Source organism: Centruroides vittatus, unplaced genomic scaffold (genome assembly GCF_030686945.1).
Source record: "Centruroides vittatus isolate TY-2023 unplaced genomic scaffold, ASM3068694v2 scaffold_769, whole genome shotgun sequence".
NCBI lineage: Eukaryota > Metazoa > Arthropoda > Arachnida > Scorpiones > Buthidae > Centruroides > Centruroides vittatus.
The window spans coordinates 4,496,740-4,524,584 of NW_027122717.1; the positions used below are offsets into that span (position 1 = coordinate 4,496,740).

A 27,845-nucleotide genomic window follows, 5' to 3' on the forward strand; every position below is an offset into this window, starting at 1 on the left:
TGTGCACGCTTTCTTCGTCACGTGTCGAGGTAGATTAGTGTTAAAAAATAACAATAAATAAATAAATAAATAAAGAGAAAATCAGAATGTGTTGCTACGACAACAGTAAAAACATAAACATTTTATAACAAAAGTCGTTATGTTGTTATAAATACAATTAACATGCCACCCATCGTTCAGAGCGAGGAAGAGTCGACGACAAACAATAAGTGCAGAGCAGTTACACATGGAGAAAGGTATGACAATGTAAAATTCAAATTTTAACCGAAAAGAGAGTAAAAAGTGATATCATTTAACATAATTCAGTTGATTTTTAATTCATTTTTATATATTACTCCCAAATACACACAATATTTATGACCTTGATATACGAACAACGTTGAATTACAGTATTTAGATTTAGGGAGGAAAGAAAAATGTTTTAATGGCTTCTTTATATTCATTGAAGTTTAATAAGAAAACAAGAATATTTTAACAGTTCTATTGTCTTTTAAATGAGATAAATTCGTATTTATTCAATAACTTAACGCCATATTTTACACACGTTAAAAGTTGGAAAATCTTGATAATAAAATAGGTGAGTTAACAGTTTCTTTCCTTTATTTTAATGTTAAAATATGTCTGATGTCGCCGTTGACATATTTGCGGTTATTATTTTCCAAAAATATTTCTTTCCATGTCAATAGTTTCCATATTTGTTATATTTATACAAAGCGTTAAATTTAAATAATTAGTTTTTAATGATGTTAAAACTAATGATAAACCATGCATGCTACGTGGGAGATTGTAAATTGCCTTTGCTATACATTTTTTTTTTTTACATTAAATAGTTGCGTATGAGTTAAGAATTGAGTTTCCCTTAAAAAATGGTGAGGTTAAATAATTTAAAATATACTAAAAGTCCATTATGTGAACTTTAATCATTATTAAAGTATTTTAAAATGATAAATTGTTTTACTTAAAAGTATTAATTGGTAATAAATTTTAAGCATAAAACTTGCTGTAAATTAATATTAAGCATGCAAATTTAATAGAAGTTACTTTGAAGTAATTAGGTTATTCAGTTTTATATTTATATATTGTCAAAGACTACTTATGTATTTGAACAAATTCAAAAAGTTTTTATTTAAAATAAATATATAGATTGAAATTTGAATCATTTGACTCATATCTAACAATATTTTGATAATTTAATCTGTATATTTGTATATAGTTTAATGTATTATAAAATAAATAAGAAAGATGAATAATGCTATAGAATTACAATGCTTAAACAAATAATTAGTACTTAAACAGTTTAATACACAAAATGTTTCTTTTTTTGTTTGTATCCTGTTTGAAGGGATTAGAATTAATAATAATTTAATTGTTTTTTTAATTAATTTAAAAAAAATAATTTAATCATCTATAAAAGATTTTGATTCAGATAAATTATTTATTATTTTTTCTATTCTGGAATATCATTTTTACCTGAAATAATCTTAAAATAGATTTAAAATCTTATTATTTTTTAATTATTTTATGCAACAATTCATTAGTTTCTAAGAAACTATTAAACTCAATTATTATATTTTGGAATTTTTGGTAAAAAAATCAAACATTGATTTTGATTTCTTTTTAATTGATTTTTTTTTCAAAAATTTTATCCAAAAAATATTTCTGGATCAAGTTTTTGGAGTTATCCACTGGTTTAAAATAATTAGAAATTTATTTTTTCAGTATTTTATCATTTTAATTTTTCATTGAGTTTTTGGAAATTAATTGAATTTTTTTATTTTGATAAAGTCAGCATTTTAAATGGAAAAAAATGCTCAAAAATTTATCATTTTCAATACTTTAATGCGTTGTTTCACGATTGAGTTTAAAAGTAAGAGAATAATATTTCACCTAGTTTCGCAATATAATGTAAAATATAAGCTGACTCATTGTTGAGATATGAATTCTGTTTTTTTTTTTTTTAAAGGAAAAATATTTTATTTGAGTCAAAGAATGATATTACATCATAAAAATTTAATAGTTTTCGAATAAATTTTTTTCTATTTAGCAAAATTACAATGTAAACAAACTCGTAACGCCGATGCGACTCGGTGATATATATTCATGTCGGGAAGAATGGAACTCGAAAAACTGGTGTTTCTCGCATCCTTGACCTAGCTAAAGTTTACCTCCGGGCTAGAAATTATAATAAATCTTATCGGAATAAATAATCTAAGAGAAATTTCAATCAAACCGACATTAATTACTTAATTATATATAAAAAAAGACAATTAATTAATTGTAATCCGCCAGGCGGTGCTGGTAGGCAATGGCGGATCGTTTCTGTTTTGATCCACCGAGTTCGGCCAGCTCGGACAGGTAAATAAAAGGAAAATAAAAAAATAAAAATTTATAAATAGGGATAAGAAAAGTTTATCGACGATTGGAATTCGTAATATTTGTTTTGGATATAAAATTGTTGAGTCTGGCGCCATTTTTTTAAATGTTGATTTAAAACTATCGTTTGGTTACGTTTTTAAAAATCCGTTTCGATCGATGTCTATGAATTTATTAAATAATTTTTTTTTTTAAATAAGAAGAATTTTAGGGATTAAGAATGTTTTTTTATAATTAGATTTTGAGGAAATTATAAATAATAATTTTAAAAATTATCTTGTTACGATGAAAGTGTAAATAACGAGCCATTTAGAAATGGTTGCGTAATTAGATCATTTATTTTATTTGTTTATTTTTTTAAAAGAAATTTTGGATTGCTAACACACAAATTGGGTTAAAATTAAAATATTACGTTTAAAGAATTAATTAATTCTATGTCATTAATTTTTTTTATTATAAAATTTTGGGGATTTTCCTAACTTAAATTTTTAATTCTTTTTCCTAAAATTTAAAAAGTAATGATGTAAAATATTGTTATTAAATATGTTTAAAATATAATATGGAGTAATCGCATGAGTGGTGTTTAGGGAAAATGTTGTTAACTTCTGTGCTGTGCACCAATTTAACTGGAGAAAATTTCATAGTCTACTTGGTTTTTTGTGTGTTCAATGTGGAATTTTGTGTTAAATGGTGTATAATATTTGTGCTTGTTGTATTCTGTGCAATGAGTGTGTATGCAAGAAAAATCTTAAATACTCGCATTGAACAGTTTCGTCTGGTTCATATTGCTTGAAATCAAAAGTTTTTTTTCCCCCACACTATTTTATTATTACAAAATTACACATCTACACATATACTTATATGATTTGTGTAATATATAATCGATATAACACACTTGTATATATTATTACTAGTATATAAATGTATAGATAAATACATACCACAGTGCATGGTGTATTTTTTCTTCTGTATAGATGTTATAAGTATATAGCAGAAAAATTTAATTAATTTAAAAATTACTAAATATTTTTTTAAAAAGTTTAAATATTTTAAAAAATTATTTAAATTTATATATAATTTTTTTTTTCAAATTATAAGATTGCCATAAATTCAGTTCATCTATGTTATTTTGTTTAATTACTTACTGTCTCAAAAATTTAAATAAGTACTTTTAACAAGATAGAATGGAATAACTACAAAATATTACTTCAAATTGGACTTTTACATAATCTTTATTGCTACTATATACTTGAAATGCATTGTTTTAAATAAGCTTAAACCATATATAATTACTTGTGTGGTATATTGAAATAATTCATTATAATTTGCTGTTTAAATATATTAAATAATTTGATACAAGTTATCATCTTATTGAGAGTTGATTTAAACTAACTGTTATGACCGTTTATGTGGAAAAAGGAAATAGTCTGTACAGTACATATCTTACTCAGTTGACAATAATAATTGAATATATTATTTTTAATCATCCTGTGTAGTCTTTATAAGAAGTTATAATTAATAATGAAATAATCTAGCTGATACTAGTGTTTTTTTAAAATAAAATAATATTGGGTTGCAAATAAGTCATGCAAGATTTTGATGATGGTTACATTTTAAAGTTTAACTTAAGATGGTGTTTATAACAACTGATTTGTGTAAATAGGTCAAATTGTACATGTTCTGAAGTATTATTTGTACACAAAATTAGTCAGTCCTTAAATTAGAAAAGTTGTTTTTATCATAAAAGCAACAGAAAATCTGAAATAATTTTTTTACAGTAAAATATTTTTAACTTTTGTACTTCATGTTTGTATATAATAATTTTTGTACTGTGAAAGATATCTTATGAATTCCACAGAACTTGTAAATGTTTAATTTTTTCAAAGCAGTGATCATAAATGTTCAGATGCCATTTTAAGTAAATGTTCATTTGTCAGAATTTCTTGTACTTATGTACTTAAATTTTATATTAATACATTATTTTGCATTAATAGAAAGTAAATAAAATTTTAAATTTAGAATTTAAAATATCCTGTTTTTTTTCAATATACTACTAAATGTTTCATAACAAAGGTTAAAATAATGTGTCACATAAACTGGTTATGACTGCTTTAGATACTCTCAAACCTTTACCAGTAAAAATTATTTATCTAACATTGTCAAGATAATCTAAGCACCATCTTCAAGATACATTATATGTTTGTTTTATCTTGTTTGTATTTTAATTTATTCACATTTATTTTACAAGCTTTTGCCAGTATCCTGATGATTTGTTCTATCTACTAATTTGGGTATTCTTTTCAAATTCAAATGTTAAGTATTCCATCATATGTTCTATACAACTAGTAGCCCGGGACGCCCCCTAGTGGGCATTTTTTACATTTTCCACTTAATGCGCTTAATTTTTAAAAGTTGGATACATATTATTTTAAGGTTTAAAGCATGTAATATTTAAAAGTTTGATGCACTTAAAGAATTGTATATATTTATATATATTATCTTAAAAACTAATCTTAATAAATAAGATTAGTATATATAGCCTATATATATATGTACGATATTGATAATATATGTATGTGATAATATTATGACTTATATATACAGATTACTTTAACAGGTGATATATTGTGCCTTATGTCGTTTTCTGCCACCTTCCCTTTGCCACATGGTGAGTCCAACTCGTGGAGAGGTGGTGTGTAACTCAAGGTGTATATCTGGGGTTGAGTGGATACTGTTACAGATGCTACAGACATGATGCAACAATGGCTTATATATATAGATGTATCCTGAGATGCTGCTTAGACAGCTGAAAATATTAAATAATTAAACAATAATTTTTGCTGGTAAAGATTACAGAGTAGTTAAAGAAAGGTTCTAATAATAAAGATTATTATTATTATTATTTTATTTTTAAAAATTATTTATGAAGTTTCCACATTAATATAAAATAATTTATAATTCATAATTTAGAATATATTGTAAATACACTGAAATTATTAGTTTCAATATATCATATAATGCTTGAATATTTCTGGAATTAAATTGGGATTCTTGATTTAGCAAACCTTATTTAATCAAAAGCATTTTTTTTGTGATAGTTAGATTTATATATCGGGTCTTAAATATACAAGATAAATCTATTAATGAGATTTGTGAAAGCTTAAGATTTATTTTGTATTTGTTTTTGAATATAGAAATTTAGTTACAAATGAATAATTCATTTGTGGAAGTTTGTTAGTATGTTGACAATGTATAAAGTCTGCTCAAAGATGAAAACTGTGCTGAGCATTAAGTAATTTGGGATGGATAAATAAGCCTTTAAAGAGCAATTGACTTCAAACAAATGCCAGAATTTGCTAAATTTAATGATCTTTGACATTTTTTGAATTTAATCTTTAAAGATTAATTACTAAAAATATTTAGATGTAACAAAAGATTTGATTTGCAGTATTGAATGTTTGTAAGAATGAAGCTGTTTAACAATTAATATGAAAACATTTCTAATCTATAATTTAAGTACTGTACAATAATTACAGGTCTATTACAACCTTTTAGTTGAGTAATTTTAAAGAATTGTGCGGTGACTAGTTATTAACATTTTTTAAATCATAAGTTGTAAGAACACTAAAAAAAACTGTGTTTATAAGCTGTGTAGCTACCATCTAATGCATCACACTGTCTGAACAACAGTTGAGATGCCCAGCAGAATCATCTGCTGTTCAGATCATATGACTTGTATTGTGGCTTAGAGAGAACATTAGTAGTAGTATCAAATTGATCCCATATATTGCTGCACCAGTTTGATAAATTGGAATATGATTGAAGAAATAGAAGTCTTGTTTGGCAAGTTAACTCATTCACACAACACTAAAATTGGATATTATAGCAACTTTTTCAAATTAAAATATGCTTTTGTACAGTTTAATTTTTTGTAATTTGGAATTCTGAATCAAGTTATGTTTAGAATCTATTTTTTAAATATGAATTTGATTCTGAAACATATATATCATTTTAAAACTAAAATATTGGAGTCTAACAAAAATGTGTAAATTTTCACAAACAGTACTGAAAAAACATAAGAAAAATTAGTACTAGTTTTGAAAGTGAAAAATTAAAATTGGACTTATTTAACCTTTAATTTTTCAGTGGATTTGAAAACTGTAATCCAGTTTTCAAGATTTTTTTCAATAATTATTTAATTTATTATAGAAATCTTAAGCTGTTGCATTATTAAAGAATGCTATGATTTTATAAAAATTGAGATGAAGATAAAACAAGAATGTTTGTCTTCATAACTACTTAGTATTTTAACAATGTTGGATTGTTGGATGCAACAAAGCCATTTTCTGTACATGGAAAATCAAAAATACAGTAGTGAACCGAAAATCGGAATCAATTGGGGACTGGGGTTGTTCAGATTAGGGATTTGTTCCGATTACGGATTATGTACGAAAAAATATATTAACCTGTCCAATGTTCAAATTTTTCTCCGTTGCGTGTCACTTCGTGTTGAATTTTTCTCCGTTGCGTGTCGCATCGTATTGAATTTTCATTGATTTTAAGCCTAACGAAATTTTTATAATAATCGAGGCTATCGTATCGTTAAAAATTATTTCTGCATTTTGTACAAACAAAATAAATATATTGAAGAATATAAAAACATGAAAATTATACTTTAGCAGTAAATTTAGTATCAAAAACGTTTGATTCAGCACGACACAGTCCGACTGAAAATTGTGCTGATTACCGGCGATCTGATTTACGAGTTTCCACTGTATATGAATATGAATCATTTTAATTGTGTTTTGTAGGCACCTGTAGAGCTAACTTCAACTTTTTGAAGTATTTATTTTAAAAAAGGAAGTTTTCACTTATTTTTATTCACAGATTTATAAGCATTTACTAGTTTTACAATTGGTGTGAATAAAACCAAGCTTTTGCTTTTACTATCTTTTTTACCTTTAGTAAAAGCATTTAACTTTTATTCATCAAATTCTGTTAAATGCTATAAAAGTAGTAGTAAAAGTATTTATTACTATACTTTCCTGATTGTTATATATAACAGAGAAAAAGTATGGCAATCGGTCAAAAAATGATTTCCTTAGATTTTTACATTTTTGAACTCTGGGGATCTTGAAACATTAAGAGATGCAAAAAATAATTGGGTTTTTTTTCTGTATGTATAGATGTTTATGTGCATGGAGGGCATGATTTTGTTCACTCTCTTTGAAGCTTAATAACAACTATATATTTATCAAAAATTTCTAAAATTTTATAGGGAGGCTTGTTTCTTAGGGGGATTGATGCTGTTACATTTTGATGATTAGAGGTCAGAGGTGGGGAGGATTGTGTTTATCTCCAGTAGGGTTGGACTTAATGACAATTTTACTTGTTATTAGCATTTACAATTTTCTTACTGTCCCTACCCTCAAAATTAAGCTTTGTCACATTTTATAATAATTAAAAATATAAAGTTTTTAAATTAAATATAACAACAGATGACTCCATCAAATGTTGCTGAAAAAATTAAGCAACTTGTTGCTGGATTTTTTATTCAACCAGCCCATTGTGGGGCCTTTGTTGCTGGACCCTCATGTGAGTATCAATATCAATCACTCCAATGCAACATTAAACAAGCTGCATGGGCCATAAAGAATAAGTGACCAGGCATGCTATCACATAGTCTGATTTTATTGCATTACAATGCTCGACTACATGTTGGAAATACTGTGCAGGACTCTTTAGCACAAAAAGGTTGGGAGGATCTGCACCACCCTCCGTAGCCCTAATCTGTCACCATGTGATTTTCATTTGTTTGGACCTTTAAAAAAAGCTCTTAAGGGACAATACTTTAACTGTGATACAAAAGTCAAGGAAGCAGTCACCCAGTGATTCAAATACCAGCCAACATTCTTCTTTGAGGACTGTCCCCAAGCAGTGGGATGCATGTCTGAATGCTTACATGCAAACAAAAGTGCATTCCATCTTCCTCATACATTACTTTGTTTAATTATGCCATACAAACGAATATGCTGTTTCATTTGTCTTAATAAATTACTCAAACTGGTTTCATTTGATCAATTGTAATCACTTACATAATAAATATTATCTTAAAGTTGATCTGATCTGAATAAATTTTTTTTATTTCCTTAAACAAACCCTTATTATTAAATATTTATCAAATTTATAATAATATAAAAGTAAATTGTGAATTAGTTGTGTATATATATATATATATATATAAACAAATAGATGGGCCAAAAAAAAAAATACTTAGTCTACTAAATATATCTGTAAAGTCATATTTAACCAATTAATGATTGTTTGTTTGTATTATTATTTGCTGAGAGAATATTTTTTTTTCTTCCTAAAATACTTTATAAAAGTGCTTAACAAGCTTAAAATTTATGTCTTTAAAATTCAAATATTTTCAAGTATATTGTCATCTATCTTCAGGAATATAATTGGAACAGACAATTGAAAAATTGTTTAATTTTTTGTTTAAATTTAACTTCAAATTTCACATTTCACAATGAAATTATGTTTTTATTACATACAGATCATATGAAGAATTTACACAGTATCTGGTGATTAAATGTTTCTTTAATACTTTTGAAAGAAATAAATTGTTTTTTATTAATTTTAATTAGAATAAATCTTAATTTTTTTTTATCTAATACTTTTAAAAATTATTTTTGGATTTACCTTTTTCTATATTTTAATATCAACTTGAAAAGTTTTCTAATAATTAAAATTATTAATTTTATATTAATTGTATTTAAATTATTCCAAATAAATTATTAATATTAAAATTATTAAAATGAATTATTAAAATTATTATTAATTTCTTTTAAATTAATATTTTAAATTCTTTTAAAATATTAATTTTAAAAGATTAATTTTAAAAGAATTAAATATTTATTTAATTAAATACTAGTATCTGTTTTGAATACAACAGCAAAAAAAAAAAAAAATCCCTTTTTCTGTAACTAAGGTTGGAATAAATTACTTGAAAGTTAAGTAGTGACTTTACAATGTAGGTGTAGTGGAGGTGTGAAATTACTAGAAATTTTTACATGTGGTTGTTTGCTTGCTTTCTATGGGAAAGTGGCAGATTGTAATAACCTGTTCAAATGCAGATAATTGTTCAATTTTTACTTGTCATAATAATTCTAAATTATATTTTATTCCATTTCAAATACACCCTGATGTACTGCTGTCAGTCACTAGTTATTTTTTGCTTGTGCAGTTGGCAAAATATTTACAATTGTTATTAATATGATAAACTAGCCTGTAAATCAAGTATTTTACTGTACAGTATGTATATACATACATAACCTAGTAATCTGACAATCTGCTGTAATTGGAGATCTGCCAATCTGATATATGTTGTTTTCTAGAGACTTTACTGTAATTGTACTTTTAATTAATTTTTTCTGTTGTTAATTAAATATATTTAATATTACTTAATTAATAAATAAATAAATTACATCATATATATACATTATAACTATGGGTTATTGGGCCAATGTTTGAAATGATCAGTCAAATGTACAACAAAGCAATCATTATTTTATGTTCACTGATCTATATTGTAAAATACAATAGATTTTTACTATTTATGGTACTGAATCGTCAACTAGATAATATGATTAGAAATTAAAATGATGTTATATGTACTATACACACACTGATATATATACAGTAGAGCATCAATTATCCGACTTAATTGGGGACTGAGGTTGGTCGGATAACTGAAAAGTATGAAAAAATACATTATTAGTATAGTGTATTAGACCTGGTTTAAATACTAGCCTCCCTTTCATGGTCAAGCCAGTGCTGCCAGCTAAAACATGCAAAAATTTAACAAAATAATATTAAAGTAGCCAAGACATAACCAAATATTGTAGTGCCACATCACTAGTGGACATTTGAATTTGCCGACTAGAACGCAGTCAGTTAACAGATAAGTCGGTTAATCGGGGGTCGGATAATCGATGCTCTACTGTATATCAGTGTGTGTATATGTGCAATGACTTTTTTTTTTTTTTTTTTTTTTTTTTGGCTGTTGTATTCAAAACATATAAATATTTATTTAATTAAATACCAGCAATTCTTTTAAAATTAATATATTAATAATTTATTTGAAATAATGCACATACACAATATATATATATATATATCAGTGTTGTATTATGTACAATACAAAACATTTTATATATAATATATATATAATGTTTTGTACATAATTCAGTTATTAAAATATCAGAGTTGTATAATTATGTTTATGAGCATTATGTAAGTGTAGTCAGTTGATAAAAAAATATTTATTTCAAGTTCTTGTAGCAATTTTTAACATGCTGAAATTTTTTTATTACTTTTCTAGTGGTAGCAGTGATGAATATGTATATGAAAGTAATACTCCAGATTCGAGAGATGAATTATTAAGTCCGACACCATTTTCCCTTTCCTCCCATTCTCCTGTTCTGTCACCTCGACCTCCGTGTTCTCCTCACCGTTTAAAAGGGAAAAGAGAGCGTACATGGTCCATGACGAAGTCGGGTTCATCTAGAGAACCGGTATTAAGGACACAGCAAAGAACAATATATACAGCTGGTCGGCCACCATGGTACGACACTCAAGGACAGTTAGTAGAGCCGTTCGTTATTGGTGAGATTTTAAATGTGACATTTTTTATGCAGCATATTGAAGATTATTGGTTGCATTTTATAGAAAATCTTGATCTATTGCTCTAGGTATTTGTGGGGGAAGTGCTTCAGGAAAAACAACAGTAGCACGTAAAATAATTGAAGCACTAGATGTACCTTGGGTTACATTATTAAGTATGGATTCTTTTTATAAGGTAAACTTTGCAAATTTTTTTTAAATTCCAAATTTAAATTTTTTTAATCTGATCTTTATAAGTTTGCATTAAAAAAAAATAGAATTTTGTAAAAACTATTTTGAAAGAATCATAATGATAAATTGGAATGTTCAACTTCTCCAGGAAAGGTCAAAAAAGAAAATTTGTGATTTATTTATTAAACATGTTTAACAGGAGCTATTACTATTATTACTAAATATGGTATTATGTTTAAACAACCTTTTTACTCCATCTTGAAAATATCTTTGCACAAATGAATAAAACTGAATTTAAGATCTTTGACTTCATATACAGTTTCTGTGGCTATATTTTTGTTGTTACTTCATCCTGGGTTATGGTAGGTTAGTTTAGTTAGTGAGTAATTTAATGTTTAAAAAAACATAAATACATAAAAATAATAATAATTTTGGGGTCTTGCTCGCTTGTCCCTTTTGGTCTGTTCGTCTCGTCTAGTTTGTCATTGTGTTCGTTTGCTTTTCACATTGTCTGTCTAGCTGTTAAGTAGTATTAAGATTTGCAATCAGTTTTATTAGTATTAAGTAGATACAGTCAAACCTGTTTTTATGCGGTCTTTTTTTGTGCAATTTTTTTATTTGTGTGGTATAGTCGGCGACTAGTCTCATGCGTTTTGTCATGTCTCATGTTGACTTATTATAGCTAAATAAACTTATTACAGCATAAATGAACTTATTTTAGAAATATTATTGCATGAATATGCGAAAAATGAAATAATTTATTTTTTAAGTCAACAAAACACCACCTGGACAAAAATATGTAAAACAGACGATAGACAAGACGATGCAGTCAAGTGCTGACATCTGTTGTCAATAAATTCTGTGTGTGTTTTAATTACGTTAATTAAACCTTCAAAGTACTTTCACATTCCTGGACCATTAAGATAAGATTCATTTCAAAGCGTAAATTGAAGGTAAATGTACTGTATTATTCTATTTAGATATAAAATTTTAAGATTTTTATTTTATGTTTAGACATAATCCATGAAAATGAATAAGGGCAAAAACAAAGCAAAAAGGAAGGTAATTTCCTTAGCGACTAAGACTATGATTTTAAAAAGAGTTATTTTCTATGTGAGACTTTTTTTATGCGGTCCCTATTCACTGCATAAAAAAAATATTTTTTTAAATTTGTGTTGTGAAAACTATTTTTTATAGCCACTCGTGAAGTTTCATGCAATTTTTTTTGTATGCGGTCCCTATCCACCGCATAAAAACAGGTTTGACTGTATAAGTCTTCCTACTAACAGTCACTTGGCACTAACTTCTACACTTAGCTATTTGTTGGGGGCACTCAATTATTGGTGTCCGCCACACTCAGGTTTTCTTTTAGACCCTTTGGGGGACTATGGCCTTGCAGTCTAAAAACTGCATGCCAACATCAAACATAGAGGGTACTGTAGCCTTATGTATACCGTTCAGAAGGGTCCTACCTTTCTCTACTATCTCCTCCCCCCTTTCCCTTACCCTCTTTTCTGCCAGCTAAACACTTCGTGTATGGCTGTTGTCTTTCTTGTATGTATGTATGTTTGTATGTTACTTCAAAGTGAATACACTTACAATCTGATATGAATGTAGAGTTATAATAAGGATATAAAGTATATGAATGTCGTCAAATTTTAGGATTTACTAAACTTTAAGAATTGAAACTTTTTGACCATAGAATATAATATATACAGTGTCTTCTTCCAAAAAGAAGTGTGCATTGTATACCAATTAATAGAGCATATGTGGCCACTTGCATTCAAACATCTTTTTGTCTACTGTCTCTAGGAAGTGCTGTAAACAAAAATGGCAACTCTGCAACAGAGAAGGCATTTCTTGTTCTGCAGTCCACAAATTTGGAATCAGTTGTCATTGTGCAGCAAGAATGTTTGCCTTATATGGTGGATCATGTTGAAATTGTCTGGCAAAATTCATATTGAACAATGATGAAGGATTCTGAACTGTCAGACAGTTTTGCAAACTGTGAAATACAAAAATGCTTTTACTGTTGCAGAGTCACCATTTTTATTTACAGTGTTTCCTAGAGGCGACAGACAAAAAGACATTTGTATGCAGATGGCAGATGAAATTCGACATATATACAGTAGAGCATCGATTATCTGATTATCGATGACCCCCGATCAACCGACTGCGTTCTAGTTGGCAAATTCAAATGTCCACTAGTGATGTGGCGCTACAATATTTGGCTATGTCTTGGCTACTTTAATATTATTTTGTTAAATTTTTGTGTGTTTTAGCTGACAACATTGGCTCGACCATTAAAGGGAGGCAGTATTTAAACCAGGCTTAATTTTCTATTTTTTTCTTTATTTTTGTATTTATTTTGTGCAAAATAAAGAAATAATTTTTAATGATACAATAGATTAATGTGCATTGGATACTTCTCAGGTGATAAACATTGATATCATTTTAAATTACTGTAATTTTTCTTTTTGAAGGCCTGTATTTTCTGAACTTTTAAATATTTCAACTTAATTGTTTGAAGTTAAATTTTGTTTTACTATGTTTTTTGAATTACACATAACAGAAAAAAATTAAAAATTAACTTAGGATGATACCTCATCATATAACAATCACTCCTTTAGAAATCCAAATATTAACTTACTGGCTCAAAGGTCTTTGGGTCACTCAGGATAAATTATCAGTACAAACTATCTTCATTCCTGATACATGCCATCAAGCCCATTGAAAATCAGCTCTCTCTCATAATGGGTGAGTTGGAGCTGGCCATTTTGACCAAAGTTGAAACATGTGAAACCAAACAAAACCAAAACTATCATGAAATTAATGAAGTCAATAAATAAATAAAATGGAAATGTTTTATAATGTTAATCTTAATAAATAAGGAAGATGTTCAGAGATGAACGATTTTGTTGACCAATGTTAATATTTTAACTGATCAACAAATCATTTTCTAGAAAAGGACATGACGTGAAGACGTGAGTAAAACTTTATAAATATACATTATAAATATATCTTATATAACTCTATATCTGGACTGCTGTATGTTACTATGTATATAATTTGTCTCTGTAATCCAAAAGATTTTTGGTAGACGGTCTCACAGCAAAACTTTAAGTTAGGAACTCTCTTTTATTCCTTAAAAAATGACACATGCATTTCGGGTTGGTATATTCATCCCAACCCCTCCTCAGTGCTAATTTTTCAAAGACAAAAAAAGGGGAGGAGGTATAATACCCAATACATGAAAACAAATACATTACAAGATGTCACACTTACTTACTCTTAAAGTAATAGTTGTGTATGAGCTACCACTACATCAACACACCAAACCATTTGCTTTCCATTAAAAATGCACTTGAAGTGTTTGCATAACGTCACTTCTAAAAACCATTGTACATTATGACTATTTTTGTAAACAACCAGTATATACAATAACTAATACAATACATACCTCTAAAATATAAATCACATGCGAACAATCAAAACAACTAGTGATACACCAGAATACCACTTTTAAATCAATTGCAACAACAACACAATTCCATCACTATATAGCGCCCTCTATCATTTTGTACCATCTAGAATCTATTTGCATTCCATCAGAAATATTTATTAAATTATTTTGGTTTTTCTTAATTTCTAAATGTTCTTTAAATTTACGTTTATACATATCCCGTTCATGATGTAGAATTTTAATATTATCGCAATTAATTTTACATTTATTACTTTCTGTGTGTTCATACCAAGGTAAATTTTTATACCTCAACCTGATAGCCGCTTCATGTTCCTTTATTCGTATATCTAATCTCCTACCAGTTTCTCCTATATAACTACATGGATTCATACAGTTACACTCTATTTTATATACAGTACCTGTCTTATTTAACTGATCTATATTATTAAGGTTACTTCTATTAATATATCTAGAAACATTATCTATGATCTTATTAGTCAAAGTCGGGGCCAAACATATATTGTCTTTCTTAAGAATTTTACTAATATTTTCAAATATATAACTTATAAAAAACCTTGTGATGTTAAAAAAAACCACGAATTACAATTCTTACATTCCTGATTATATAAATAAGAATACATACCTGATGGAATTAAAAAAGATTTATACACGTATAACAGAAGAATATAATATTAACCTTAAATTAGAAGAATTAGATAATAAATTCATTTTGAATGATTACCCAAAATTTAAAATGAATAAGTGGAGAGCTGATTTTTTGAAAAATAGATTTAATACAAAATATAAATCTGAAAAACAGTATAAAAAATTCCCATACATAAAAGATATATTTGAAAATATTAGTAAAATCCTTAAGAAAGACAATATATGTTTGGCCCCGACTTTGACTAATAAGATCATAGATAATGTTTCTAGATATATTAATAGAAGTAACCTTAATAATATAGATCAGTTAAATAAGACAGGTACTGTATATAAAATAGAGTGTAACTGTATGAATTTATGTAGTTATATAGGAGAAACTGGTAGGAGATTAGATATACGAATAAAGGAACATGAAGCGGCTATCAGGTTGAGGTATAAAAATTTACCTTGGTATGAACACACAGAAAGTAATAAATGTAAAATTAATTGCAATAATATTAAAATTCTACATCATGAACGGGATATGTATAAACGTAAATTTAAAGAACATTTAGAAAATAAGAAAAACCAAAATAATTTAATAAATACAGTCAAACCTGTTTTTATGCGGGGGATAGGGACCGCATTAAAAAAATCTCACGAAACTTCACGAATGGCTGTAAAGAATAGTTTTCGCGACACAATTAAAAAATATTTTTTTTATGCGGTCAACACGGACCGCATAAAAAAAGTCTCACATAGAAAATAACTCAAAACCGTACGAAATAGAATTTATTGACAACAGATGTCAGCACTTGACTGCATCGTCTGGTCTATCGTCTGTTTTACATATTTTTGTCCAGGTGGTGTTTTGTTGACTTAAAAAGTAAATAATTTCATTTTTCGCATATTCATGCAATAATATTACTATAATAAGTGCATTTATGTTATAATAAGTTTATTTAGCTATAATAAGTCAACGTGAGACATGACGAATCGCACGAGACTAGTCGCCAACTATACCGCACAAATAAAAAATTGCACGAAAAAAACCGCACAAATTAAAAATTCGCATTAAAAAATCGCACAAATAAAAATCGCACATAAAAAGAGCGCATAAAAACAGGTTTGACTGTATTTCTGATGGAATGCAAATAGATTCTAGATGGTACAAAATGATAGAGGGCGCTATATAGTGATGGAATTGTGTTGTTGTTGCGATTGATTTAAAAGTGGTATTCTGGTGTATCACTAGTTGTTTTGATTGTTCGCATGTGATTTATATTTTAGAGGTATGTATTGTATTAGGTATTGTATATACTGGTTGTTTACAAAAATAGTCATAATGTACAATGGTTTTTAGAAGTGACGTTATGCAAACACTTCAAGTGCATTTTTAATGGAAAGCAAATGGTTTGGTGTGTTGATGTAGTGGTAGCTCATACACAACTATTACTTTAAGAGTAAGTAAGTGTGACATCTTGTAATGTATTTGTTTTCATGTATTGGGTATTATACCTCCTCCCCTTTTTTTGTCTTTGAAAAATTAGCACTGAGGAGGGGTTGGGATGAATATACCAACCCGAAATGCATGTGTCATTTTTTAAGGAATAAAAGAGAGTTCCTAACTTAAAGTTTTGCTGTGAGACCGTCTACCAAAAATCTTTTGGATTACAGAGACGAATTTATATACATACCAAATTATAAAATTTATATAAGATATATATATATAAAATCAATTCACTGTAATGAACTCAGAACAAGATTTATTATTTTGTCATTTTTACATGTATTAGGTTGTTCTATTAGTCTTTTCCAAACTTTCTAGCTAGAGAGAAGTTTTCAGTAATTTTTCTTATGGCTCATCATGACATAATATAAATATATTATGTCATGAATACTTGACAATTTCATCACATTAAGATTAAGATTGAAATGTTTCAAACATTAGAAAACAAGCAAAATTTTGAATATAAACAAATTCAAATTTTTTCTGTTTTATATTAATATCCTCTGAGGATGATGACAATACATTTTCAAAAGTACTTGTATGAATTTTGTTTAGTTAGTGTTAAATTAAAATCATTCTAACTCTGAAAAACAGTCAGTTTTCATCACAACTATCATTTAACATTATTAAATAATCATAAATATGATACATAATAAGATATTTAATATGAATAATAATATTTTTTTAAAGCATCAAGCTTTATTTTATATTATCAAAAAATTAATAAATTTCTGCTTTTGATAGACTAGCATTATTTTTGTTTTTCTCAGATCCGTATTCAGCTGTGAATCATACTGGTGAATGCTGTTACATTATATTTTCTTTTTAGTAGCATTCTTTGTTCTGAATTTTTTTTATTATTTTATATAAGAATTTCATGAAACATCTGAGTTCCTAAAATAACATATTATCAAATAATAGAAAAAAACTTACAACAGCTAACATCTGAATAATGATGTAATTATTTATTACATTACATGGAATTGTTAAGAAATCTTGTTATATGATATTTTATTTATTACTGTTTATTTATAAAAGTTACTAGTTTGTTATTAGAAACTAAATCAAAACATTTAAAATATAACTGATATTTCTATTTGTAACATTATATTTGTTTTGAAGATGATCTCATCTCTTTGTTTTTGTTTATAATGTGATGATTCAAGTTATTGGCATCTAAATTTATTTATTTATAAATGTACTAAAAGTTGATACAGGTACTCCTCACTTTACGACCTATCTGCTTAATGACCACTCGCACTTACGACCAATCGAGTTTCGATCTGTAATTCGGGGAATCCCCTTTCTCAGCTTGAGTGTCGGTCAGTGGCGAATGGTGACATGCGCACTAAGCTTACTATAATAGACTTGCGCTACTATAATATTCTTATAGTACTATAATAGTCTTTTTATGAATAAATTTGAAGTTTGTTGCATAATTTGTGTAATTTTACAACGATCCTATATTCCCGGCGCAAGCTCCTCGCTTATCGACTAATTTGCGTAACAACAGTCGTCGGAACGGAACTCGGTCATAAAGTGAGGAGTACCTGTAATGAATATCTGGAAAAAATCCCCGTAAAATATCTCAGGCTAGCTAAAAGAAATAATTTTTAATTATGTTGCACATGCTATAATTTGAAAGCATGTGGAATGCTGTAGAACATTTTACATTTTTTTTCCCTGCTTTTTTGAAAATGATAATGAACAAAGATGTTTATGCCTAAGAGTGTACAACTTTTACACATTAAATAAAACATTAGGAAAAGCTGTAAACCATTTTGTAAATGAAGGAAACAGATTGTATTTTGCATTCTTCAATGTTTTGAGAGAGAATTATGACCACAGAGAAGAAAGATTTTTCACTTTTCTACCAAACCTCTAACAAAAGACAAGTTGGAAGGATTGAAGAGGACGTTCGAAGACAGTGAAGATTTGTAGCCCCAAAACTAAATATTTTACATCATTGGTTCTATGAGGCTTTGAAAACAAAAACAAACGAGCTTCTTTCAATATTTAATAATTCCTGGCAGAACAGACAGGCAAAGGACAAACTATGGAAGTTATTGCAAAAGTTTTTAATTTTGGATGACAAATATTTTACCCTTTGTACTCAACAATCCATGATAATGATGGATTTTTGAGCAATTTCTGAGTCAGCCATTTACAAAAAGTGGAGAAGGCAAGAACTCAGATTGGCTGATCAGTCACATTAAGTGCTGTTTGAAAAATGTGAACAAGCTGCATACAGAAACTTGCATTGCACATCTGAAGTTGATTTGATTGCATTTCACAATGGGAACTTGTAGAATTACAAAAATAAAAGATAATATATAGCTTTTCATCAGTTTTTAAATGACTATTTAGTTCATAGAAAAAGAAAACTAAGGTAAAAACTACATTACAGAAATTTGTGCAGATTTTTCCAGACACCCATTACCTTTTGTCATCCTTTTTGAAAAGATTCAAAACATATGTGACAAAAGTTGTTTAACTACTTTTCTTAACTCTACAAGAAATTTTGTATTAGTAAGAGTTAATTTTTGAGTAAACATATTCTTTATATATATATAGTTTACTGATTATTCAAAAAAATTAATTTCTGCTGAAAGCTATTTAAATTTTATTATATCTCACTACAGATATTTTCAATATACCATATTTATTGTAATAGGAAAATAAAAAATTTTTAGCTAATAATCATTGATTTTTCAGCAGTGTAATTGTGTAATTTTTAATAATAATGTGATAATTTTTAAAAATTACTTTTACTAAAATACATGTTTATAAATTTTGTTGAAACAAAGAAATAATTATTAGTATTTGTGATTTTCTGTTTTAATTTTTTAACCATTTAAAACAAATAGAACATGTAATACTTTAAGATCATTCTTTATGCTGTTACTTTTAGCTCATTTTTAAACATATTTCCTTTTTTATATTGACAGCAGGCAGATAATAGGAAAAACTTTTAATAAAACCAATTTTCATAACATTTATTATTACTTTTATTTTTTAAGGTTTTGAATGAAGAACAACATAAATTGGCCCATCAGAATAAATATAATTTTGACCATCCTGATGCATTTGATTTTGACCTGTTGATAGAGACTGTAAGAAAGTTGAAAGAAGGCAAAAGAGTTGAAGTCCCTATTTATAACTTTGTGTCACATTCCAGAGAGAAAAGAATGGTAATTGTTGTTTTTTAAGAATTTTGAGAATGAAATTATAACTTGAAAATTTCTCATTAAGCATAATTAAATATTAGCTTAATAATGAAAGTTCCTTACTGATTGAATATTTAGAACATTCAGAATTTTATTGTTTTGACAAAAAGTATTAAAAGTACAGAAATCATACAAAAACACTGTATAAACTAAAAATATTAATATTCAAATTTACTTCATATGAAAAATTTGTAAAACCAGTAATTTACCATGTTACCTTGATTCAAAGACATGGTTTTCTTTTACTGCTGGTTTGCTTGTTCAAAATGTCTTACATTTGGAGGCCAAGAACAAGTCAAGTAGTCATTGTTAGTCAATTATGTGATAAGTCTCTCATTGATATGATCATAAGTTTTTTCTTTACTAAACAGCAGAGCTTTTATTCAGCTAGAACATTGGTATGCCATACCAGCAGATAGCATAAAAAAATATTGATAGCTAGTAGCAGCAGTTGCTCAGTAATTGTTTGTTTAGTAGTTCTGGTGATTAGCATGACAGAAATGAATTGGGCTAATTTGAAACCAAAATAAATAGCAAAGGAGGTAGAGATTTTCCCATTTTGTCTGGTAATTGCTTGTCCTGCTGCATTCTTATTGAGAAACAAGGTAAAGAAAAGCACTAGTGATATTTTGAAAGGAAAAGATAAGAAAACTAGCAAGGGTTCAACTTTCCCAGCACTTGACATTAAGGAGACCATTAGGAAGTCTGATATTTTTCAGTTATGCTAGGATATAAAATTTAAGTAGTAATAAAAGCTTAATCATAATTCCACAAAATTACTCCTTTTAACATTTTTTTAATAAAAATTTTTAAGTTTAAAAAAACACCATTATACTAGAAAATTCTATGGTGCCATTTATTATGAGATGTTATTAATTAATAATTTAAAAGTTATTTTTTATTATAAAATGACAAAAAAAATGCGTAATACTGAGTAGTAGAGATGAGTTTTTCAAAATAATGAAAATTTTACTCATTATTGGTACAGTAGACCCCCCTATAATGGTAGATACATTCCATGTTAATCTGTGTTATACAAGTCACTTAAATATATGAGCCAATCACAGCCCGGCATGTGTGCAGTTTAGGGGCTACGGCTGTTTGAAAGGTTTTCTTCCATAAAATTAATTGATTCTAGACTAATTTGACTCAACATTTCCAAATTGTGTATAATGTTTTGGGAATAATCCATATAAATTATGCTATAAACAAAAACTTGTAGGATTACTTACCGAGTGTGCACCATTCGACGACGCCATTGCTTAAGTTTGTTTTCGTCGCGGAGCAGCTCATCGAACAGCGTACGCGTGTTTCCTGATCAACAAATTTTTCACAGAAAAATAACTTAACTTTAGAGACATCATTAATAAAAATATAATTTTTATGGCCATTGAATAATAAATGTTTTTTAGTAGGTCCAGTGCTCATTTAAACTCAACGGTTTGTACAATATCCGCTATTGGTCCAGATTTGACCAATCCTGTCATGACACGAGTTGGCAATGATGTTTTAGCGTGTTATATGAAAACGATTGCAATTTTTTAGCTGTGTTATACGAATCTGTGTTATATGAACCCATGTTATAGGGGGTCTACTGTATTTACAATAAGTCCAACACCACTCGAGGTAAGACATGTGATCCTTCTGTCCTCTCATCCCCTCAAGTTCCATACTCCAAAATTTAATAGCATCAATCCCCATGCCAAATTTTGTTTCTTAATCTTTACCTCATTCTTGAGATTAAATGAATTAGAGCCAACACATACTCGAAGAGTTCTTCCCCTTTTTTGACTTTTACTTTCCTGGCTGTTATGTATATGTCATGGACAAAGTGATTAATCGGGCATTATGAATAATGACCAAAAAGGACATGCAGTGTGATAAATATTGATTCATTTATCAAATTGACCGGTCATTATGAATATTGCTACCACCTAGTCAGGCAAAGTGATAATAATACATTGAGGAGTGATCATCTAACATACGCTAGCCAATTGGCGCTCAGTCGCGCGTGTGTATCGTGTTTAGTACCAAATTTTAAATTTGATAAAAAAAACTCCACTTATTTCATTTAGAAATATTTATTTTTTGTGAATTATTTCAAAGTACTATTAACTGATATTCTTTCAGTAAGTTAGAAGTAACTTCCATTTTTGACTCTCACTTTTTCTATCATTAACAAATATGCTGATTTTGTAAAAATTTAATTGTTTTCACCTTTTTCTGCTATTAACTCATTTAATCAGTTGTTCATGTCACTTAATGATTCCTCCATGATCGTTACTTTTGTCAAAGAAAAAAGATTAACTACTGGTCACATAAATTTAAAATGCATACTAAATGCAATACACATGCGCAACTAAGATGTAAGTTCTGATTGGCTAGCGTATATCGGATGATCACTCCTCAACGTATTATCACCACTTTGCCTGACTAGGTGGTAGCAGTATTCATAATGACCGGTCAATTCGATAAATTATTGAAATTTATTACAATGCCCGATTTTGTTGGTCATTATTCATAATGCCCGTATTAATCACTTTGTCCATAACATATACATAAGAAGGGAAAGTAATGGAATCTTGCAAAAAACTCAGAGGGTCAAATTTGACACATCTCCATGTTTTGAGACCCCCTGAACCCAAAAAAGTAAAAAATATTCTGGGTATGTTGGCATCTATTTTGCTGAATATCTCAGGATGGTGGAAGATAAAGAAATGAAATTTGGTATAGTAGCTTCTATACAAGGGGCATTGACCTTTTACAACTAAAATTTAATAGTATCAAAGAGATGGAGAGATAGAGGGTGGTCACATGTCACATCTTGCTAGGGATCCCTTGCAATCCATAAATGCTAGCTAATAACAAGTAATAATTTACTTGTAATTAGCTAGCATTTATAGTGTTTATAAAAACTATAAATGCTAGTGTTACCCTCAAAATTAAGTCTCTTGCTATTTTATAATAATTAAAAATATGAGATTATATAAAATTTTTATATGTGGCACCATCTGTTTTATGTATTTTGATTAATTATGTATTATTAATTTGTTATTTTTAAAATAAAATCTCGCATAACTTTCCTAGCTTTTATAACTCATTGGTTGATATTTTTTGGATTTGGTGTATCAAAACAATACAAGACTTGCCTTTCCAGACAGTTAAATTTGATATGATTATAGTACTTTCCTGTGTTATAACAGCTAGGAAAGTAAAACAAAGAAGAAATGCAAAGAGAGATATAAATGCTAAAATATAAATGTGTACAATACTTTCCAAATTTTTCTTTTATATCTTATGAAGAAAATATTTTTGTGTGGCAATACATAGTTAAAATTGAAGAAATTGTGTTACAATAAATATGTAGATTGCTTATTGTGTGTTTATTTCATGTTTTGTCTAATTATGAAATTGTTAGATACTTGTAAGTTAAGTTTTAAAAATATTTTTCAGAAAATAATGTACGGAGCAAATGTTATAATATTTGAGGGAATATTGGTGTTCAGTCATAAAAAACTCCTAGAAGTAAGTTTGAAATTTTCACTCTCAAAGCTAATTGCTTATGCTGTTTTGATGCAATTAGTCAAAATGAGATTTGTTATAACATTAAAAATTTCTTACGACAGTTGATGGACATGAAAATTTTCATCGACACGGATTCAGACATCAGACTGGCGAGAAGACTAAAGAGAGACATAATGGACAGGGGAAGAGACTTGGAAGGAGTCTTGCATCAGTACGAAAAATACGTAAAGCCCGCTTTTGATTATTACATCGCTCCTTCCGTAGTGCATGCCGACCTCATTGTTCCGAGGGGTGAGTCCAGACTCCTTAAAATCTATATATTAACGTCTTTATCCAAATTAATTGTCTTCGTTATTGCCTTGCTACTTTATGATTACGGTTTACAACATTGTCAACATAATGCTTAATGCTTCCAGTGATGTTATGAATGGCTGTAAAACCTTTCATTTTACATGTATTAGTTAGGCCGAGAATGCTAAATACTGCAATAAAAAGTTTACTCGTATTTAAGATTTATCAACAATTAAAATTAGTCGCTATAATATATAAACATATTAATCTTAAGTGTCTGGACCAAATTATGCAATGTTTCAACTGCAGCAACATTTACTGCTACAATTAATTGTCTGTTGCTTTTTATACAAACGAATTGGATCCTTACTGCTTTTGTGAAAAATTTCGAAAAGATTTTAAAATCGTTTTTAGTCCATGACTTCCAATTCTTGGTTATTAATTATACATTACAATAAACTGTAAATCAATCTTTGATAGTTTCTGTAAATTTTATACAAAATAAAGGTGGCTTTTCAGGTGGAAATTCTCAATTCCTAAGAAACAAAACAGCGAAATGACTTTGTGCAGATTAACTTGCAATCAACAAATTGCATAACTGAATTCTAATACTGTATATGTTTCCAAATGGTTGTAGCATGTGCTCATTACCAAGTGATTGCAAAATAGATACACATTGCAATGATTGAACTAATGTGTCTTTTGTATTGGGATTGGCTGCATTTGTCAAAAATAAAAAAAAAATCCTATTTAATAGCACAAGATTGACCAACATATTTCAATGATAGTTTGCCAAATTTATTTAGTACATTGACTAACGACTCTGCATTTATCCAATGCAGTTATTGTAATGTGTACCTTTTATGTTACTCATGTTACTCACAGACAAATGCCACACATGAAAATTATAACTGGAATGAAGTTGCTTTCTTTTTGGATAACAGAGCTTGTAAACACCTTTATTTTACTAAGAAATAAAATGTGAAATGTTATGAAAATTTTGAAACAAATTGATTTTTCTGCCTGACATGCTTTGCTTATTCGGGAGCAATTTTTTTTTACCTGTAAGAGATAAAACGCAATCTGTTCTTAAAATGAAATAAATTTATATGAGAACTAGTCTTCTGAAATTTTTTCAGGTGGTGAAAACAAAATAGCAATCAGCCTCATAGTTCAGCATGTCCACACCCAACTGCAATTGGTACGTATATGCAATTTATTAAAGTAGTCTCCAAAAATTTAACTTATTGCAATAATAAATTGTTTTTATTTTATTGCTGGTGTGTAGAGAGGCCTCAAGCTGAGGTAAGTTCGTATTTCATATGCACAAAGTTACTTTTTTAACTCTAAAAAAAATTATTACTGATGTCTCTGATCGATTCTCTTTTCTTGATGCAGGTCGAAACTTGCACAGTCGCATGCTGGCCAGCCTCTCCCGCAGACTCTGCACATCCTGCCTTCCACACCTCAGATTCCGAGGCCTTCACACTTTTATCAGGAACAATGATACTTCTCGTGACGAATTTATTTTCTATTCCAAACGCCTTATGAGACTCCTTATAGAATATGCTCTGTCGATGCTGCCTTTTAGAGTGAGTGTCAATGTTTCTGGCTTGTTTGATTTTAGTTTAATATTAATTTTAATTTTTTGCAGGACATTATAGTGGATACACCTCAGGGAATCCCTTATCAGGGGAAAAGAATATCCACTGAAAAGGTAATGATTAATTAATTGTATTTGTAAGAAAATGTTTTTAATGTTTTGTCAAATGTCGGTGACATATTCTAGATTTGTGGAGTGTCGATACTGAGGGCAGGCGAAACAATGGAACAGGCACTCTGTGATGTGCTGAAAGATGTTCGGCTTGGAAAAATTCTCATACAGACCAATTTCGATACTGGAGAACCAGAAGTAAGATATTTACATGTAAAATATGTAGAAAATTTAAATGTAACAACCTTAGTACATTATTCTCTCGGATGACTTACCGTTAAACTCAAATAACACCATTCCTTGTTTCAGTTATATTATTTGAGACTTCCCAAAGACATCAAAGACTACTACATCATATTGATGGATGCCACGGTAGCCACTGGAGCTGCCGCCATGATGGCCATAAGAGTACTTCTCGACCACGACGTGTCAGAAGAAAACATATTTCTCTGTTCTCTGTTGATGGCCGAGTCAGGTAAAGTATTGACGCAGTGCAATCCGTTCCTCTTTAATTCCTTGGCATAATTTCTTCTTTCCTTTCAGGAGTCCACACCATTGCATACGCTTTCCCCAAAGTACAAATTATTTCGACTTCAGTTGATCCAGAAGTGAATGAGAGTTTCTACATTCTTCCAGGAATCGGTAAAACTTCCAAAAATATAAAGCCAAAATTATTTCTTGTACTTTTTACTAAGTGATATTCATTTTCAGGTAACTTTGGAGATCGCTATTTTGGAACGGAAGCTTCAACCAGCTGACGTCTCCACTGCAGGGCAAAAAAAATCATTCGTTCCTTAGTAAAAGTCAATTCTGTGATAGTATATCCTCCGAGATAAATTCAGCCAGTAATACATCTATATTTTAATTGACAAAAATATTTTCTAATATATAATTGTTTATAAGTCACGAAAGTAGTCATTTTCATATTTATTAGTTTGTTTCCCTTTTTGTGCTGACGGTACGCCGCAAAGGCGAAAATTGTCGGTCCTAAACATATGCCTTTTGCACAAAATAAATAAATATCAAATATTGAATCAATTATTATTTGAGGTACTTTATTAAAACAAATATTTTACACGCTCAAATGATTTTAAGGATTATTACTTTTTGCTTCTTGGTTTTAATTCTTCAAAACAGGGATGTAGGAAAATATAGTTCTTCTTCTGTGGATTATAATATTCGTGCCCCTGTAAGGAAAGAAAAAATAAACGTTTCTAACGTGGCACTTAGAGGGGTAGCAGTTCCAAGCAGAGCTAATCTAATCTCAAAAAATTACTAGCGACAAGCCACAGACTTCCAACAAAATTGTAGTCGGTCTTGTTTCTGCTCAAGTCAATAAAGTGACAATATGTTCTTATAGCAAAATAGTACCATTGTCAATGCTTATAAAGCTATTTAATGAAATTTAAATCATTACTAACAATATAGATTTATTTCTCGTGCTTGCTTCCACTCATCTTCCCATTCTTTAAAATTATTAAATTAGCATTGATGGCACTTTTGCACTATAGCTGGACAGGTTTCACAAAGAATATACAAAGTATACTTACTTTTGACCAGTCGTAACTAATGGAATAGGCAAATATTTCGCCCCTGGCATTGAAACAACATCTGCTGATGGGCTGTTCCATTAATTCAGATGTCTTTAATTTCGTGCGCGCGTCTTTGTCCCAAAAGCTGAACCGTCCATCCGAACCGACGGTGGCCAGAGTTCCATGTACAGGATGAAAAGCTATGTCATTTACCTGTGAGAAGAAAATGCATGGTTACGGAGGGCGTTTGATGGCAGAGAATGACAGGTGCCAAATACATACTGCATAAATGTCTTGGTAACCGTTTGCAGTTCCATTGGATCGGTGACATTTGAAAGTGAAATTGTCTTTCGGATTCTGAGGAGAGACGTACTGTATTGCCACTCTACCTTCCACGCTTCCCAGAGCAAACCCGCCCGGTCCTGGTGTTTTCTTGTCGATAAAAATAGAAACGCATCGATGCTGAAAACCAACAAGTTGTTTTTAAGCAATAGAAAATTGAACTAAAATAGCAATTTATTTTAATCCTTATAATATCCTTACCTGATATTTTAGTGGTGATTCAATTTTTCTAAATTCCTGCGGTTGTCCTTCCAGCTGATATATGATTATTCCTCTTCCCGCCGTTCCAACGACAGCCATAGGATATACCTATAATCGAAACGGCCCAGTCGCGATAAAGAATATAAACAAAGATTGATATGGT

The 27,845-nt window shown here is 28.8% G+C and overlaps 2 protein-coding genes across 2 annotated transcripts in view; one reads left to right on the forward strand and one right to left on the reverse strand.

The window, feature by feature from the left end:
- On the forward strand, positions 1–26,648 carry l(2)k01209 (lethal (2) k01209). Its single transcript, XM_067288059.1, is given in 15 exon segments — positions 1–236; positions 10,760–11,043; positions 11,130–11,236; positions 19,871–20,041; positions 23,531–23,602; positions 23,704–23,893; positions 25,033–25,094; positions 25,182–25,198; positions 25,292–25,367; positions 25,369–25,485; positions 25,548–25,610; positions 25,683–25,805; positions 25,917–26,082; positions 26,151–26,249; positions 26,319–26,648. Coding segments are annotated over 15 exon segments (1,668 nt in total). The 5' UTR covers positions 1–162; the 3' UTR covers positions 26,366–26,648.
- The window catches only part of Rae1 (ribonucleic acid export 1), a 17,164-nt gene continuing 15,955 nt past the window's right edge, over positions 26,637–27,845 (reverse strand). Inside the window, exons 7-10 of the mRNA XM_067288069.1 lie at positions 27,683–27,790; positions 27,422–27,601; positions 27,158–27,352; positions 26,637–26,794 (exon numbers count right to left, since the gene is read on the reverse strand). Coding sequence (XP_067144170.1) covers positions 26,708–26,794; positions 27,158–27,352; positions 27,422–27,601; positions 27,683–27,790 — 570 coding nt within the window. The 3' untranslated portion in view covers positions 26,637–26,707. The remainder of the gene's footprint in view (positions 26,795–27,157; positions 27,353–27,421; positions 27,602–27,682; positions 27,791–27,845) is intronic.